Source organism: Eschrichtius robustus, chromosome 14, assembly GCF_028021215.1.
Source record: "Eschrichtius robustus isolate mEscRob2 chromosome 14, mEscRob2.pri, whole genome shotgun sequence".
Lineage (NCBI taxonomy): Eukaryota > Metazoa > Chordata > Mammalia > Artiodactyla > Eschrichtiidae > Eschrichtius > Eschrichtius robustus.
Genome location: NC_090837.1, coordinates 75,296,988 through 75,316,260, shown reverse-complemented (window position 1 = coordinate 75,316,260; position 19,273 = coordinate 75,296,988). Strand labels below are relative to the sequence as shown.

The following is a 19,273-nucleotide window of genomic DNA, read 5'->3' as shown; positions in this document are numbered from 1 at the left end:
AGTGTGCTGACAGACTGTCCTGTTCCTTTATCCAGTTGGCAATTCAGGATTTTATACATGCTCTTCTGTTCTTTTCATTTGCAGCTGAGCTGCTGTTTGTCCACCAGCTTAAGTCCAGTGAACATCTCCTTAAGGTTAAAGACTTGCTGTTTTTGGCATGTGTAATTATTTTCATCTTAGCCTTAGGTTGTTAGTTTGAGATTTCTACTTCTTATTACTAGTATAAGTTCTTTTTTATATTTTCTGTCAATGTCTTTTTACAGTTTGTAAAAGTGTGATAAAATTAAATGATTGCACAGATACTGTTGAATGGGAAAAAATGGAACCTCACTCTGAAAACATCCATTTGTTAGCCAATATATGAATATCTGACTTAGGTGTGTAAAAGACTGTTCAGGGGTAGGTAAGATACAGTGGTAAGGGTTGTTTGAAGGTTGAATTGACAAAAGTAGAGGAGCATCTGCAAACAATTGAGCAAATCAACTGAGGCATTTTAGGATTGTTGGGTTATTGCAGCATACTGAATTTTTTGTTTATCCCAACTCACTGTAATACTGCTATGATCAGATGGATATTGCTGCCATATTCAGTGAAGCCATCTTTATGAGGGTAGTATGACTCTTAGTCCGCTCTCAGTTTGTAATTGAAATTTGTGAGGATTTCATATTTGAACATTTCCCTGTAGGCTATGTATGATGTGGTAGTAGATTGTTTGCCAGAGAGAATTTGTATCATTATGCAAACATAGCTCTTTCCACTATTCCATGCCTTCGAGAATAGTCAAGGGGACAAAGCCAGCCCTAGGCAAAACTGTGAAGTACTACAAAATTGTTTGCATTCTCCCTTTGCCTTCAATGCAAGTTTTCCTTTCCTCTGTCTTGGTATTATGTCCTATTTTTGCTGACATAATAACTGATATTTATTTTACATTTTTTATACATAAAGCCAATCTTTTAAGTCCTTAGGGGCCTAAATCTGTTGCTGGCTTCTGCAAACACTTATGGTAGCTTGTTTCGTTATGTCTTTGATGGTGCTGACTGTGAGCTTTTATTTGTTTGATCTTAACCTGAGGCCCCAAATAAGGGTAGGATTTGCATTTGCTTCTAAAGGGATCCAGGGGCTGCACCATAGGCCACTTCAGTCTCCTTCAGCAGTTCTCGGCTTCATGTGGCTCTCAGGTTCAGCTTCCCAGTGGCAAATCTGAAGACTTAGTCTCCCAGTAGCTGGCTTCATCCTCAGGGACACCCTACCCTTAGAGTTTGCTTATTCCTCAGTGTTTTACTCTGGATTCAAGCCACGGTTTGTTTGCTTGTAGCAGTGGTTCTTTTTGGTTATGGTGCTGGGGTCCTTGGAGATTTCCTTTACTTTGTGGAAGCCCATCAGTGCACTAAAGAGTGTATTTTAACCAAGAACTCGTTGTTTTGTACAGGAGGGCCCTTTGGAGTAACTAGTCCACAATACTGCTGCCAATTATAGTTTCTTTACAAATATTTTTAATTTTTTAAATGAGGGAAGATAACCTTAGGAGATTGAGAGACTGAAGATAAAAGCAAAAAAATAATAAAAAGGTGGGGGGCGAGAAGCTGTAAAAAGGTCCAGGGAAGTAAGAGGCACTAGGATCTGGAGCACAGAGAGGGAACACAGGTTTGCTCTGGAAGAACGTGCCGCCTGTGTCCCTGAGCGGGCAGGTGTCGGGGCGCCGAGGAGGAGGGGGAGGAGGAGGAGGAACTGCACCTGCCGAGAGCTGGGCAGAGCAAGAGGTGTGGGCCTGAGGAGCCTGGGAACCAGTTAGCACAGCTTTGTGCAGAGTAGAAAGAGACTAGGCACTTGTCAAGTCCAGGTAAAAGGCTTGCTTGACTACGTTTCCTTGGTGCAGAATAGTTCAATACATATTTATTTTTAAAAATCATTTATTTTGTAGGACTTGCTCTCAAGCATAGTAGGTTAAACATAGATGATCATCTTTGCTTTCTCCTGAAAGCCCGATAAAAGATCAGTAAAGGGATTTTTAATAAGTTATGAATTTATTAGGTTAAAGAGAGAGAGAGGGGGGCACAATGTTTTTTGGGTTTTTTTCTTTTTAAGTCTATTGAATTTGTTACAATACTGCTTCTGTTTTATGTTTTGTTTTTTTGGCCGCGAGGCATGTGGGATCTTAGCTCCCCGATCAGGGATCAAACCTGCACCCCCTGCGTTGGAAGGCAAAGTCTGAACCACCGGACCGCCCGGGAAGTCCCCACAATATTAGTAACATTTTGCAAGTTGGAAAACTGAGTGATGCTGAGCTAAACTGACCAGTGGAAGCTGGGAGCTCAATGCCTTCAGGGTTGGAGAACTTCAGAGAAAAGTCAGTTCTTGCCGCAGAACCCTGGAGATGCTTAGGAATTGGAAGTGCCAGGTGTCTCTGAAGGCAGACAACCAGGGGGATTGATGGAAAGATCTCTCCCCTGTCATGTACAGTCATGGGACCACCCCCTCCCCAGTTTAGTACTAAAATCTGCTCTCTGTAGAGGCTGGACCAATGGGGCCTCCCTTTGTGAGCTCTTGGGCAGAGTGGAGGCAGTGGTGTACCGAGAACAGGGTTAAGAGAAAAAGCTACAAAATGGAAGAGTGAGGCATCTTGACTTGGCTTCTAGAATGCTAGCACTGGGGTTTTACCCACCCCACTTTCTTTTCTGCCAGAAGACGAGTGGGGATACTCTTCTGGAGAAAATGAACCCAAAACAGGGAAAGACTTATAGAAACTGACATTTAGGTGCCCCTCAATGAAGCAGCTCACAACCCACCTGTGGGAACCACCGCATGGCAGGCTGTGCTGTTTGTCTCCCTCTGGCTGGTAGATGGGGAGTCAGGGATCCCATACAGGTGAGAAAACTTATAATTTGTGAGAGACCAAAACAAACAGAAGAAAAAAATTATATGAGATGGAAATTTATGGAAAAAAAGTCCTTAATCACACCTCTTCAGCACAACCAATTTCCTTTTCATTCCCCTCTGGCTTAAAACCTTTTCGAAACTGTTTGGAATTACCTTCCAAATCCGTGTTGTATTTGTTTTACTAAATGCAGTGTAGGTAAATCTCTGTCCTTTGAAAGTAGCTTTGATTTTTTCTGATGGCCGAGGTGCTTTGGCTCCCACGATGGCAGGGCTTTACTGCTCTTGCCTCCGCTTGAGCTGGTCCCTAGGGCCTGGGGCCGCTGTCGCTCAACAGGTGAACCAGAAATTGTATTGTGGGGGGAGGTGAGTGATTTTGGTTTTATTTTTGTCTTAATATAAAACTTAATAGTTTAATCTCATTAGTTATAGATAAGTAATGCAAAACCCCCCCAAAAAACTCCACGATAGTTGAACAGTGTGACTCAGAGAAAAAAGAAAGCGCAGATTTATTCTTTAAAAATATTTAGCGTATAAGATCTGTAATGTGACTTTGCAGAAGAATAAAGTGCTTCTAGGGACTCCTGACTTGTTCTTTGGTTATTTAATAGGTGATAGTGGGATTCGCGATATTTCTTTCTCTCCCCTTCTTTCTTTTATATAATCAGTGGAACAAAATGAATTAAATTTTACTAATTGGCACATTTTATAATGAAACCTCAAAGAGTATATTATCCTTTAGGGTAATTAGAAACGTTTCTGTTCGACTGCAGTAATAGCAGTCTACCAAAATTATTGCAGATTTTATTGGAATGGTTGTGTGACACAGGTTTATAAATATTGTAATGCACGGAAATGTAGACCGGTTTTATTTTTAGAAAAGAGTGAATCCATTTGCTTTTCCTTAATTAATTTATGGAGGCATATTTGATTTTGCTAATTAGAAGTTTAAATATGATTTTTAATACTTTAGAATAATTCCAGTATTAGCTTCACAGTTAAAATAGACAGTAACGTAGACTCTGTCATGTTTTTTCTGAGTAGAAGTTTATAGTAAGTATAATCTAGCTATGTGTCTTCATCTTAAGGAAGTCTTTTGCTCTGAACTTTCAGGCACTCTTTGCAGTGTAGCTCTGTTAATTCTTAAGTTCTAAGTACCTGTATTAGCACAGTATTGGGCAGCATTGAGAAACTGACAGTTTGACTTTCTGAATGCAGGGAAAACAATGATTAGCTCTCTGTCTTTTAATATTCCTTCTAATAACTACGTGTAACCTGATTTAATTGACCCATATGTTTCTTTTCTTCTGGCTGCTTCTTTGTTTTCCGTCAGTGCTGTTATTTCCCCTTCCTCGAATAAGTGCTTTAAAAATTTTTCTTTTCTCTCTCTCTTCCCCACCCCTCCTCCCCCCAACTCTGATGGAAGGCGTTTGGTTATGACAGTATTTTATTATCTCTGGTTGTCTCCCTAAGGCCAAAATAAGAGAGTTGAATCTTAGTCCGTGATTCTGAATGGGTGCCGAACAGAAAGCACTAACAGGGACTGGCCACAGCTTAGTTTCAGGTGTAGATTTATTAGAGCTGTGAGGGACCATAATCTTGTCTTTCTTTCTCTTTCTTTGCACCTTCCTCTGCTGATGCTAATAGGGACCCGGGAAGTAGCATTTGGGCTTTAAAATGGGAGAACCTCAGGGACAGGGGTGGGATTTCAGTGACCTTGGTCTGCAAACTATTCGTAATAAGAGTTTGTATTTATTAGTTGTTTGAGATTATTTGTAAATTGGATATTTAAGTCAAGAACTTGAGTATGTGTTGATGAATGTGTAGGCTGTCACCTTGACGTGTAAAGTAATATGTGGTATTTCCGACCTGTCCCCTAACACAGCTCAGAGTACTCACTTACCAGGGATTTGTATTTAGGGTCTTCAGTGAAACATGGATTGGTTGACTGGATTTTTTTCCAGCTTTGTATAGAAACAGGTCTTTAAAAGTAATTTGTAAGGTTGGTTTCTTTTTCTCCTTTGGAAGTCTGAATTTGGGTTAAATCTGAATTCTGCCACTTACTCTAAGTAAACTAACCTCTCTGAGCCTTGATTTCCTCATCTGTAAAATGATGATGATCATACCTGATCCTGAAGAGTTATTGTTAGGATTAATGTGAGCTAGAGAGAATGGAATGCTCATGATTTAAAATATTAAAATATTTAACTGGAGATATAGAGGCAGTTTAAAACACTTTAAGAAAGATTAAAAAAACAGCTCTAGGTTGTAAAAGTTCACAACACAGTAAACACGCTGAATCTCTGCAAATTTCTTTACTCAAAGAACATCAATTTACTTTGTCATGAACCTGCAAATTTCAAGGACTTTTAAGATTCTCTTTCCTGTGAGAAATGCATGAATGTGTTACTATCATTTTTGGCAGGTGAGTTTTATATTTACTTGTTTTTATTGAAACTAAGGAAGATATTTGGCCTCACATGAAAGCTAAGTGATATAAATGCTGCTTGGAAACTAATGCAATATGAGTGACTTGCTTAATGTAAAACCTGATAAGCAGTCACTCTTCACTTGCTGTGAAATTATTTGCTTCTAGATTAGCCCCAGAAATAAGGATATAGTATTATGCAAGAATGTTTTTGCTTTAGTAAATGGAAGTTGTCAGAGATTTCACCTGGAATTTGCTTATTCTTGCCTTTAGTTTTGTTAGAACTTTGGCCTTGAAATGCTACTCTTTACTTGTATGAAATGGATTTATCATTATTTTCATTAGTATTGTATTACATTGGTAACGAAGCTGTGTATGTACTCCTTAATTAACCAGCTGTAAACTTGGCTGAGGTCATGATGTGGATGGCACATGGAACCAAAGAGAGGATCCTTGTCACCATTTTAAGATTTGAAAATTAGATGTGTTTACACCCCGGAAGGAAAAAAATCCAATCAAGCACCATCTGTGTGTCCTGAGTACTTGTTCCCTCACCTTCTGTAATTAAAAAACTTGTGCTGGGGACTTCCCTGGTGGTCCAGTGATTAAGAATCCGTCTTGCAGTACAGGGGACGCAGGTTCGATGCTTGGTCGGGAACTAAGATCCCACATACTGCGGGATCTACTGAGTATGTAAAGCCCGCGCACCGCAACTACTGAGCCTGCGTGCCACAACTAGAGAGCCCACATGCCGCAACTACAGAGCCCTTGTGCTCTGGAGCCCACGTGCCACAACTAGAGAGAAGCCCATGTGCCACAACTAGAGAAAAGCCTGCGCATCACAACGAAAGATCCCACATGCCGCAGCTAAGACCTGACGCAGCCAAATAAATAAGTATTAAAACAAAAAACCTTGTGCTGGCTGCTTGGCTGAACCAGGGGTATATTATTAAATTGGCCAACTTATTTGGTCTAAAATGTTCTTTAGGGAATCAGTGAGTGATTTTAAATGTTCTTGCTGGGTCTGGGTCACCACATTCTCTGGGGTAAGCCAAGGAATGACAGTTCAGCAAATAAGTATTATGTATGTATTATATGTCAACAGACCAACTTGTTGGAATCAGTTGTTAACTCGTTTGGGTTATGTTGGACAGCCTTTTTTTTTTTTTAAGATTTATTATTTATTTATTTATTTTAGGCTGCGTCGGGTCTTAGTTGTGGCGCGTGGGATCTTCGTTGAGGCACGTGGGATCTTTTATCATTGCTGTGCATGGGCTCTTTGTTGTGGTGTGCGGGCGTCTCTCTAGTGGTGGCATGTGGGTTTTCTCTAGTTCTGGCGCACGGGTTCCAGAGCATGAGGGCTCTGTAGTTTGCAGCACGTGGGCTCTAGTTGAGGTGCGAGAGCTCAGTAGTTGTGGCACACGGGCTTTAGTTGTCCCGCGGCATATGGGATCTTAATTCCCTGACCAAGGATAGAACCCGCGTCCCCTGCATTGTAAGGCGATCCTGTTGGACAGCTTTGGCAGAGAGAGATTTAGTTAGATCTTCTCCTGACTTTCTTCACTAGTTGAGCTATAAGCATACCACTTCTAGAATGAGATTTAATGTGGTTATTGAACTAGACTCTCACTGTGTATTCTCTCTAGCATTGATTCATGTCTTCAGTGTGAAAGAATAATCTCTTCGAGCTTTGCACTGACCTCTCAGAGGGCTACCGTGCCAGTTCTGTTTTTGGTGAGGCAGGAAGGAATTTCTTCATACTTTCTGATGATACCAAGTGATACTGTGGTCTAGAAAAACAGAATTGCTAAACTTCGTTTTGAGATTCCAAGTGCTTTGATGCTTTGGAAGTAACCACTAGGTTTGGACTTAGACACCTGTGTTCACTTCAGTGAACATGTATTGAGTGTATATTATGTGCCAAGTTCTTTGTCAGTCATCACCTTGAAGAAGGACAAAGTCGAATAGGGGCCAGCTTTACATGTAGTCAGAAACTGAGATAATGCAACCAACATTTATAATAACAGACAGATGCACAAGGCATAGATGCTGTGTAGATGATTATTTTTATTCAGGGTGAGGCAAGAGAGTTGGATTTTATGGAGGAGATGATGACTGAGGATGGTTCAGGTAGATAAAGTTGGGCTTTTAAAAAAAAAAAAAAAATCAGGTTTTTTGGGCATTCCAGGAAGAGAGAATGTAATTGTGGGAGGCATGGTACGGCATGTAGCAGGCAGCTTGGCATTGCAGGAATATAAATCACGAAGGGAGTAATGGTGGGAGATACAGATAGAAAGGGATTCAGGGCCTGTATCTTGAAGGGTCTGACATACGGTACTTTGGGGCTTTGAGTTTTTTCTGATGTGTAGTAATCAGCTTAAAGCAATTGACAAGATCTAAGCTGGGAGAATGAAAGGATGGAATTTAGTTAGCTCCCTCTGATAGCGATCTGGGATTCGGATTGGAGAGGAGTAAAATTAGAGGTAGGAATACTAGTTAAGAAGGTTTAAAGAAGTTCCAAAATGAGTTTTAATTTAGTAAATTTGTTTAACTGAACTGAAATGATGACATAATGAACGAAAGAATGACAAGGAGTTAAAGAAGGAGGAAATATCAGAGGGAAGGACTGTGTAATTGAGAGGACCTAGAGATTGATTGGTTATAAAAAGATGAGTAGGAGAGAATCATCTGGGTTTGGGGCTTGGGTTACTGATGTAGTCACCAAAAAGGACAATAAAGAATAAAGAACTGGATTTGAAGTGTTGGGAAAGAGGAGTTCAGCTTTTAGTGTGTTGAGGTTGAGGTACCAGTGAAGTATCTAGGTGGAGGTGGCCAGGAGGTAAGTAGATATAAAAATATGACGTGCAGTGGAGAGGCTGAGAGGAAAACCATAGACTTAGGAATCACCAGCGTGTAAGTGATGGTTGATGAAGGGAGAACGCAGGGAGTGAGAAATGAAGAGAAGAAACCCAGTGGTGGAATTCTGGGGGAACATGTCAGTGTTGACAGGTATTCTGAGGTAGCGGATACTGGGAATGAATAGAAAAAGTAGTAGGTTAGAAAGAAGGCATAGGGACTGAGAGAAGAAAGAACTTCGTGAAGGAGTAGGTGTCAGTAATGTCCAAAGCCAGGAGCCACATGAGATCCTGATTGGCTTTGCAAGTTAGAAGGTCACTTGGCTTAGAGCAGTTTGGGACAGAGGAGCATTTCTATTGGAACAGTAATTTGTAACCTACCTTTGCTGCTTACTTATTGTGTGACTTGGGAAAGCCATTTTGTCTTTGGCTCTTTGTAAAGAGGTGGTTGGCCTCTTAGCGGGTTTCAGTTTGTGATCGGTGGGACTCCATGGGTTCAGAGAAGGCACTTTGAGGTTCATCAAGGAGATCAAGGGTTAGGTCAGATATTCGTCGGGGGAGAAGGTGCAGATATTCTATTCCTGATTCAAACAAAGCAGCTGGAGCAGCTTGAATTTTTATCTATTTTATATATTTGACTTCAGTATCATTTTATTTGAAAAAACATAGTGCGGTATAAGAAACTTGAAAAGTATTGGCCTACAGAAGCCATAGTTAACCTTCAAGCATTCAAAGAGATAGAACAAATAGCTGGTGTTCAGAATTCCTCTACTAGATGAAGATTATAATAGATGCTGACTTGCTTCATGATATAGATTTTATTCAGAGGTCAGTATTAGTGTTCGAGTTTCTGTAATAATAATTATTCTTATTTTCATTAGGAATCAAAACTAAACTTCTAAATAACTGAATTCTAGGGACTTCCCTGGCGGTCCACTGGTTAAGACTTTGTGCTTCCACTGCAGGGGGCCCGGGTCCGATCCTGGGTTGGGGAACCGCATGCCGCGTGGTGTGGCCAAAAAAATCCCCCAAAAACTGTGAGCTAAACAACCGAATTCTATTTTACACTTTGTTAAAAAACTTTTTATGTGTCTTACCAGGTTCTGACTCAGAAGATCTTTTGGAAGAATTGCTGTGCTGTTTGATGCAGTTAATCACTGATATTCCACTCTTGTAAGTTCTGGCTAAGCCAGGATTAGTTTTATCTTCTTTGTATATTGAAGATAGTAATTGATCATGTTGAAGAGTTTGTGGGTTGTGGTGTAGTACTTTCATGTATGCCTTTTATGTATGCCTCCGTGTACATCCATGGGCTTCTTCTGTCTCTCCTGCCTAATAATATTTAGACTCTGACGACCTGTCATCAACACAAGAATTTTATGTTGTTGAGGGGAAAATAAGCTCTTTAGCAATACTGAGCATATGATAGGCACAGAATTAATCTCTGTAAACAAGGGTTTGAGAGGGAAACAGTTAAATCTAGTATATATGTGGTAGATGCAGCTAGTTTTCCACCCATTATTTGTTCTCCCCTTCTTCCTTGCTTCCTGATTTTATTGATATATCTGGCCTTTTTTGGAGAGGTCAGATTTCCATTTCTAGCCTTTCTTGAAGCTAGGTGTGGTCAGTGAGATGTGGAGGGAAGTCCTCAAATGAAACTTACGGATGCAGCTCTTTAAGGGGACCTGACTCATCTAGGAGGCATACATATATTTTTGTTTGTGAGAGCCCACTTTCCTGCTTTCTGGAATGTGGACAGGGTCCCTTTAGAGTTGTGTTGGACATCTTGGCAACAGGAACTAAGAGACTCAGAGAAAATTCTGCTTTGATGTCATTGAGCTGCTGAACCAAAGTCATCAACTACTACACTTCCTCCCCCTACCCCACCCCCGCCCTTGCAATTCTCATGTGAGAAAACTAGACCCTTATTTGTTTACACTGTTACAACTAGATTTCTGTCACTACAGCTGAATGCAGTTTCTATGTGATTCAAAATGTTTGTTACTTTTAAAGCAGTTGCTCTCAACCTTTTTTTTTTAGTTGCCTCTCTGAGGAGCCTCTTTAGAATTTTTTTCTTAATTGCCTCTCCAAAGTCCTAATGAAATTTGAATACCCCAGATACACTGAATATCTGTTTATGTGCTATGGCCTTTTTGAGGGCCACACATCATTATAATATCTATGAAATTTTTCACCCCTTAAGAACCAATTTTCACCCTCTTGAGGGTGATCTCAACCCCCCCGTCAAGAATGCATATTTTATTTTATTTATTTTTTATTTTTTAATTTTTGGCCACACTGCATGGCATGTGGGATCTGAGTTCCCCGACCAGGGATCAAATCCATGCCCCCTGTGGTGGAAGCTCGGAGTCCTAACCACTGGACCACCAGGGAATTCCCGAGAATGCATATTTTAAAGGAATTATTTTTTGAAATAAAAAAGTAGATTTTTAAGATTTATCATCACAGAGTCTCAGTCTATGTGGGGATATCGTTGGAAATGTGCCACTTGCCTGTGGCCCAAAAAGGAAAGACAGGTATTTGTGAGAAAAGAGGCTCCTGGCCTCTGTTTTGCACAAGTGCAGCATCCAAAATTGTAATATAGATTTAGAAATGAGAGCCACCAAATCCTGTTGTGACTTGGTCTGGTGACATGCAGCCTGGAAGGTAGGGCTGAGACAACTGAGGAACCACTGACAGGGAAGGGTATGGGAAAAATGTCCCAGGCAAGTTGAACTCTTGTGACAGACACAGCTCTTTGCGTGCCTGGTATCCTTTCTCCCCTTCCTCTCCAATACTGTTGGGGGCAAGGTGTGCCCAGCTTAGTTTTCAGGCACTTTGGGAACTAAATATGGCTCTGTGACACAGTTTGAGCCAGTTACACGTAAGCAGAAGTCATGAGCTTGCAGAGCATGTACCTTCAGCCCGTTGCCCTTGGCCCTTCTCTTCCTTCCTGGATGTGGAGGCAGTGCTTGGGCCATGTTGAAACTATGAAGATGGGCGCCACACCCGAAGAACAGTGTCCCAGCAGTGTGGGATACTGATAATGTTATAGAACCATTACACCAACCCTAGATGGCTTATCTTTGGATTTCTCCTTATGTGAAAAGAGCAAACAGTTATTTTGGTTAAGCCACTGTGGCTATTAGCTTTCTGTTACTTATGGTCAGATGTGGGAAGGGGTACACATATATTGCCTACTATTTGCTTATCACAGTATGTGTGGTGCTTCATGTGTTCCTGATTTAATTTTAAAAGTAGCACTACCTCTATTACATTTGTTATTACCAAATACCAGCAATTTTGTATATATCCTGAATGAGTGCCTTTTGTTGTTGTTGTTGATAAAATGTCATGGTAAAGTTAAGGGGGATGGAAATGGTAAATCCCTTTAGATAGTAAATAAGCTGTGAATACAATAAATAGACCAGCCACTTAAACACTCTTGGAGAGGAAGTAGTGTTGTAATAAATCAAACATTTTAGTGTTTTATGTGTTTATACTTTTTAAATGAACTGAAAATGCACAGACAACCAGATGTCTTGTGTTATGTATACTCAGCTTTAACCAGCTGCTGAAACAATTTCTTATGATTTAATGTTCTTGGAGCTCCATCCTACAAGAAGGTTTGTCTTAGTAACAGTTTCCATGTGAAACCAACCTACTCTTTAAATGTTTCATCTACTATAACCATAGTGCAGTGTTACCGATCAGCTTATAATTTAAGGAGGAATGTTAACCTATGAAAACTGGGGATGGTCTAGACACACCTGACTATCATCAGTCTCACTATAAACATTGAAGTTTAACGTTGGCATGCCAGTGCTGCATTACGGGTGAACAGCAAGAGGAAACAAATTTTTTTTTTTAATAAATTTATTTATTTATTTATTTATTTTTGGCTGCATTGGGTCTTCGTTGCTGCAGGCAGGCCTTCTCTAGTTGCGGCGAGCAGGGGCTACTCTTCCTTGCGGTGCACGGGCTTCTCATTGCGGTGGCTTCTCTTGTTGCAGAGCACAGGCTCTAGGTGCGCGGGCTTCAGTAGTTGTGGCACGTGGGCTCAGTAGTTGTGGCTCACGGGCTCTAGAGTGCAGGCTCAGTAGTTGTGGCGCACGGGCTTAGTTGCTCTGCGGCATGTGGGATCTTCCCGGACCAGGGCTCGAACCCGTGTCCCCTGCATTGGCAGGTAGATTCTTAACCACTGCGCCACCAGGGAAGCCCGAAACTAATTTTAATTGCCATCGCGGGTAATGCAAAACTAGCTTAAACGTTTCGTTTGAGACTATGAAATCATTCTATTAATATTGAAAGCAAATGATTACCAAGAACAGAGGTAGACAGACATTTAGAAATCTATATGTTTTAACTGATACTTCATCATTAAGAGAACAGGATCAACTGTGATAGTTTAAACTCCCAGAATTTGTAGGAATTCATTTGTAATGAAAATGGACTTTTAAGTAGTAAGTGGATACTGCTTCTCAGTTTGGATTTCTTGATAAAATATTAATTCTCTGAGGTGTTAGTCTTCAAAGACAGATTCAAGTTACACACCTTCCAGGAATCCTTCCTTAACACCACACCTCTCAGCGTTTATATATGTATTTAAAAGAAAGATTAAGTCAGGCACCGTCTCGTGACTTGACATTTTTAAGTGTATATTGGGTTGATCCAGTAGAATTGAAATGTCTTCCAAAAGTAAAACCTTGTCTTTAATTGTTATACCTTCTTGATCTCAAGGAGTTGAATGAGAGAGGAATAAGTTACGATAAAGGATGTCCCTCAAGACACTAATGGAGAGTGTAATGGAACATGGTCGGCAGCCCAGAGTTGAAAGCACACACTTAGAATTTGTGACACTGGTTCGCTTCTTTCAGTGTTACCGTGAGGGTTGAATGAGACCCCGTGATTCTTTCCAGTGATGGAGTTTAGGTGGGGCCCTAGCAGCATAAGCAGTTACCTTGTATGGGCCTAATACTTACATTTTGAGGACTGCTTATGATGCTTTTTTATTATGAAATAGAGTTTATTTTGAGAACTTGAACTGGATGTCTTTCCTTGTCTTTTTGTCTCTGTTTGTTGCTATTGTTTTTGTCAAAGCTGTTGCTCTTAGCTGTTTACAGTGATGCCGTTGTCAAGAACAGGCCCTACTCCTTGCCTCTGTGCCCTCACTCTGGACACGTCCTGAGAGGTCTGCTTAGAGTGGGCCTTTCTGTGGGCTCCAGCCCCTTCCTCTGAGATCCATTTATGTGTCTTCTCCTTTATCAACCTGAGAACTCAGTAAGGAGGATTGGGACGGCTTAATTCTCAGCCTGGCCCTGATGGGAAGATTTTTTAATTCTATAATTTAAGAAACTTTAGTTTTTTCATAAGTTATATATTGATAAAGATACGATATTCAAACTGGATTGCCTTCACCGCCTTTTCCAGGAGTGTGTGTATGTCTGTGTAGTGGAACTTCGCAGCTTCAGTGCAGGGGTATCTGATGTCATCTGCTGACCTTGTCTATGTTACTCATTCTGCTTCAATAACGCTGGTGTCCTTGCTAATTTGGAACATGCCAACCCATTGCTGTCTTCAAGGCCTTCGACCTTCCTTCTCCTGCCTTGAATATCTCTCCTCAGACATCTGCATGGCTCTTGTCCTGACCTCCTTCAAGCTTTCTTCTGCTCAAAGTTCTGCTTCTTAGAAACAGCCGCTCTGACTACCCTAAAGTAACACGCCTCTCATTTTCTGTCCTTTTATCATGCTTTATTTTTTTGTCCTAATACTTATCACTGCTTTTAATTAATTAACTTATTTATTTTTGGCTACATTGGGTCTTCGTCGCTATGCGCGGGCTTTCTCTAGTTGCGGCGAGCAGGGGCTACTCTTCGTTGTGGTGTGCGGGCTTCTCATTGTGGTGGCTTCTCTTGTTGCGGAGCATGGGCTCTAGGCGTGCGGGCTTCAGTAGTTGTGGCTTGTGGGCTCTAGAGTGCAGGCTCAGTAGTTGTGGCGCATGGACTTAGTTGCTCTGTGGCACGTGGGATCTTCCCGGACCAGGGCTTGAACCCGTGTCCCCTGCATTGGCAGGCAGATTCTTAACCACTGTGCCACCAGGAAAGCTCCTATCACTGCTTTTCATATTACCTGTTATTTCCCAAAGAAATTGGAATGAAAGCTACATGAAAACAAGGGCTCTTCCTGCGTTAACATTTGTTTTGCTCACTGCTGTCCCCTTAGTACTCAGGTTAGCCTGGCAAGTGGAAGACTCAAAAAATATTTGTTGAATGAGTAAATCCGTGGGAGCACAGCCTATTCAATGTGCTTAAATATTTTGTTTGTTTCTCATTATCTGGTCTATATGGAAACACAGTAGTGTGCTAAGGCATATTCCATTGCAGATATAGTGGCTCAAAGCCCCTTGCAGTTGGTATATTATATTATAAACACTAGGTATCTTATAGACGTTAGCAGTGGAAAGGGGCTACTAGAAACCGAAACACTGAGAAATTACATCTGACAATATTTAAGGAAATGGTAGATTAATTAGCTATAAATGCTGACTAGTCTGGAGCCATTTAGTTTAGGGACGGACAGTCAGCATTGTATCTCAGTAGTCCCCCAGATGATCCCTTCACAATATAATAATTAACCTTTTCATTAAGTTCATCCACAAAAACATATGTTATGAATATACTAAACTATGTGTATTTACGGTACTGGGCCCTGGGCAAAGAAAGGCATGACTTTGGAAGAACTTAGAGATGGATAGATGCATAGAAAGATAGCCTAGTAAGAGGAACAACTGATACATGCTGCAGTCATTGGGAGCTATAGTGATGAGCAGCGGCTAGGTCTTCAAGGAGGCAGAAAGGAGCTGCATAGGGACCTCTTGGATGCGTCTAATGTGTTTGGAGAATCACAAGTTCATTCGTTTGATTAGAGTGGAGGGTTTGTGGGAGACTAGGGCTGGAGAAGCTATGTGGTTTGATGGAGTAAAGACTTGAATGTTAAAAGGACTAAATGTTTGATTAGGTTTAGGGTTCTCTTTATTAAGATATAAAAGAACATAATATATATATTTTAGAGCTAGTTCTCTGAAATCCATTTTGGATGTATTTGGGGAGGGATGAAACTGATTAAGAATCTTATTGGTAAAATTAACTTTACTGGATTTATGAAATGTAATAAAATGACAGAAAATACACATTTATTCGACCCATAGTTGTTGGTATTGGCTTAGATGTTATACTTTGGAAAATCTGAATATTGAAAACTTTTGGTGGCAATGGTGAAGTAGGTGGTTCAAGAACCTGAAGAGCCATAAACAGTTTCTTTATGAAGTCTGCAAGTTTTTGAGAGTGAAGGAACTGGAGAGACCCACGTTGGCAGTGAACGGCCTAACTGTTGGGAAAATGTCTTTGTACAGCCCTGCATGTTGATACCCAAACTCTTCTCAAATCCAGCCTCAGCAGAGTGGGTAGCTAAAACCCCAAGTCAGCATTTAAGTTTTAGGTGCTGTAAAGTAAATATCTGGTGTAGCTTTCTGGTTGAATTAGATGTTTAAGACATTACAAGCACTGAATTAAAGATGATAGCATTTTCAAATACCAAGACAGAATTAAGTTCACAATAGCTTATTAGTTTGAAAATTGATTTCTGGTGCCTCTGGGGAAAAAAATCCCGGTTAAAAAATTTTAATATGTTAAGCCTTTACCAGGTTTATTGAAGAAATCTGACTGAGATATATCCAGTACCACAAATATTGATACTATAAACTATGTGCTCAGATTGTTCATAATTGCATTATTCAGTATTGCCAAGAAGTGTAGGAGACATTATGTATTAGGAAAAAACACCACTAATTCTGCATCCAGAAGGTAGTGTTTGAATCCTAGCGTTACCACTCATCAGCATTGTCACTCCAGGCCTCAGTTTTCTCATTTTAAAATTGGGGTTCATAGATCATAGACTGTCACTTGGAAAAGACATTTGAACACATCTGGTTCAGTTGTTTAATAGTTTGGGTGTGGAGATTGAAGTGCATGAGTTTGGAGATCAACTCGTGTAGCCATTGAAGGAACAGCCAGGCCAGTTGTTAGTTTAATGCACCACGTCCTGAGCTGCCGTAGGGGGGCCTGCAGCTGAGAGGGAGCATCTCATCCTGGGATGAGGTCTGTCTGGTGCTCTCACTGCCTACTCTGTTGCTTAGGATTGCATTGAAGACCAAAGTAATGCACTGGAAAATGCTTTTATAAATTTTAAAATGCTTTATGATTATAAAACTGTGTTGCTTTATACATACTAAGTACTTAAGAAAAACACTGAATATATTTGCTTCTGAGTCAATTTTCCTATTTTAAACTTCTCAGTAAAAAGTAATAGCACTTGGTCATTAACAAGTATAGTGGTCATAGGACGCAGCATGTCTGAGATTCAAAAGAACAAGGCTGAATAGTTTGTGTGGGAACTGAAGTCAGTTCCTGTTGGGTCAGGCTGCTTGGAGGAGCTTCTCTGGCTGCTTTGGAGGACTGGTTCTAGCCTGGCATTAGGTGTGAGAGATTAGCAGCAGCTAAAGCAGAGTCCTGAATCCTGACTGTCATTTTGCCTGTGTTTGCATGTTTCCTTGTTAAGTTGTGGACTATTTAGAGGCGTATAATCATTGAATTTTTTAGAACTAGAATTAAGCTTATTTTATACATTTTCATTTTGTGTATAATGGCACTGAAGTAGAGAGAAAGGAAGTGACTTTCCTAAGGTCAGTTTGCAAGATTCTTAGGTAGCTCAGCCCTGAAAATGTTGAATCTCTGCCTTCAAAGAATTTTTACTCTTATGAAAGCAAGACTGGTACAGGATGCTTTTGTTAATTTCTTTTGCTGTTTTTAATACATGTGTAGCAAAATATGAATGAGGTAGTTTGATATTAATAGCTACAACTTTTAATTCTACCAACAGTCAAACAATTGATTTTCTTTTCCTTTTTAATTTTTTGTGTTACTTATATAAGTTAATTCTTTACAGAGTAATTTCTTTTTTGGGCACAATCCAGATTGCATTACCTTTGGATATTTAAAGCTAGTCATTGATGCTGATGCAGTTATTTTAAATTGTAATGTATGTGTGCACATGGTTTGGGAAGACAATCAAATAGCACAAAGGGCTTATGATGAGAACAAATCTCCTTGTCCTATATCCCTTTGCTCTCCAGAGACAGTCATTTTTTGTTTTTGACTATTCTGGTGGTTTATATAAACCTTTACGCTTATCTTACCTTTATATGTATTTCTAAATAATATGACACTATTTCTTTCTTTTTTTTAATTAAAGGCTTTATTTTTCAGAGCAATTTTAGATTCACAGCAAAACTGGGCGGGAAGTACAGAGTATTCCCATACCCTTCCTCCCACACATAGCCTCCCCTGCTATCAACATTTCTCACCACAGTGGTACATTTGTTACAGTGGATGAACCTACATTGGTACATCATTATCGCCCAAGTCATAGTGTACCTTAGGGTTCACTCTTGGTGTGTTGTACAGTCCGTGGGTTTTGACAAATGCATAATGACATGTATCCACCATTACAGTATCGTTAAGTGTCCTTTCACTGCCCCAAAAGTCCTGTGTGTTCTGCCTGTTCATCCCTCCCACCCCCTTTACCCTTGGTCACCCCACTGATCCTTTTACTGTTTCCATATTTTCACCTTCTCTAGAGTGTCATATAGTTGGAATCCTACAGTTCGTAGCTTTTTTAGGTTGGCTTCGTTCACTTAGTAACATGCATTTAAGGTTCCTCTGTGTTCGTGGCTTAGTAGCTCATTTCTTTTTAGCACTGAATAATACTCCGTTGTCTGGATGTAGTACATATACATACATTCACTTAATGCATATATACAGGTATAGTCCTTATTTAAGTCTTAGAATTGGAGTTAAGTGTGACCATTTTAAAATTTGATAAAAATATAATAAATTTGGTAAAAACTTGTTCCCTAAAGGGAGTATATCATTTATAGTCCCACCAAAAACATTTAACAGAGCCTTGACAATATTGTATATTATAAAATTTTTTGTATGCTAAAAATGGAAATCATATTGTGATCTTTATATGCATTCACTCATTACAAGTGAGGCTGAACATCTCTTCATATATTTAAAAGCCATTTCTAACTTTCGATGAAAGTTTAGCAATCATTTGTAGTTCTTGAGAGCTCTTTCTCTCTGATTGTTCTTTGTTTATGAATGTTCTTTGTTTAAGCTGGCATAATTGCAATTTGGACACCCACATAACAATTTTGGTATATTTGCTTTATTATTATGTATCCACCTAATCAATCCATCTTAACTTTTGATTTTTTAGAATGTTTTTAAAACCTCTTTTTGGTTGAGCTTTATTTCAAGAAGGTATGTGGCTATATTTTATACATTTGATGCACTGTTACATATATAGCATTAGTTCTTTGAGAAGCTGTAAAAACATGGAATGGATATTTGAGTTTATTTGATCCACTCCATTAATTTTTATGTATGATGAAGCTGACAGATAAGGTGACTGATAAAGGTAACAAATGACAGTTCTGATACTAGAATGCAGATTTCTTGGTGCCTAACCTCCAGGCACTTCCTGTTCCATTGTTAATACTTTTATAAATGAGGAGTATTACCATGTCTTTGATTTTGTTAACTTTTAAAACTAGCCATTACTGCTATTGACCGTATCTGTAATACACTATACCACTTTTTAGTCTTTCCTCATATTTTACTTTTGGAATCTCCATGTTGGCATGACATTGATATTTCTAACTTTTGGTCTTAATCCTTTGAACTTGTCAGTTGTTTTTGTTAAACTTATGTTCCATTTACAGTTTCTTATCCAATAGCAAGTCAAAGGAGGATGGTTTTTTCTCCTGCATATTCATTGACTTTGACCTTAGCCAACACTGACACCCATTTCGTGAAGGCTTTTGTCTTTATCCAAGTGTTCCACTCTGCCCTGGCAGAGCACTGCAAGGTCATAGCGCCTTTTTTTCTTCACATGAAATTAATAACTTGCTCCAACAGTAGTTTGTTCTAGGACATTTCCAGTCCAGATGGTGGAAAGTTCTTGTGATAATATGGCAGCCGAAGCAACATTTTGG

General features: G+C 39.8%; 1 protein-coding gene across 3 annotated transcripts in view; it reads left to right on the top strand.

Annotated features, from left to right (window-relative positions):
* DYM (dymeclin) overlaps positions 1-19,273 on the top strand; it is a 385,877-nt gene that overhangs the window by 70,114 nt on the left and 296,490 nt on the right. For all 3 annotated transcript variants that reach the window (XM_068563053.1, XM_068563051.1, XM_068563052.1), the window contains exon 6: positions 9,258-9,330. In XM_068563053.1, coding sequence (XP_068419154.1) covers positions 9,258-9,330 — 73 coding nt within the window. The remainder of the gene's footprint in view (positions 1-9,257; positions 9,331-19,273) is intronic.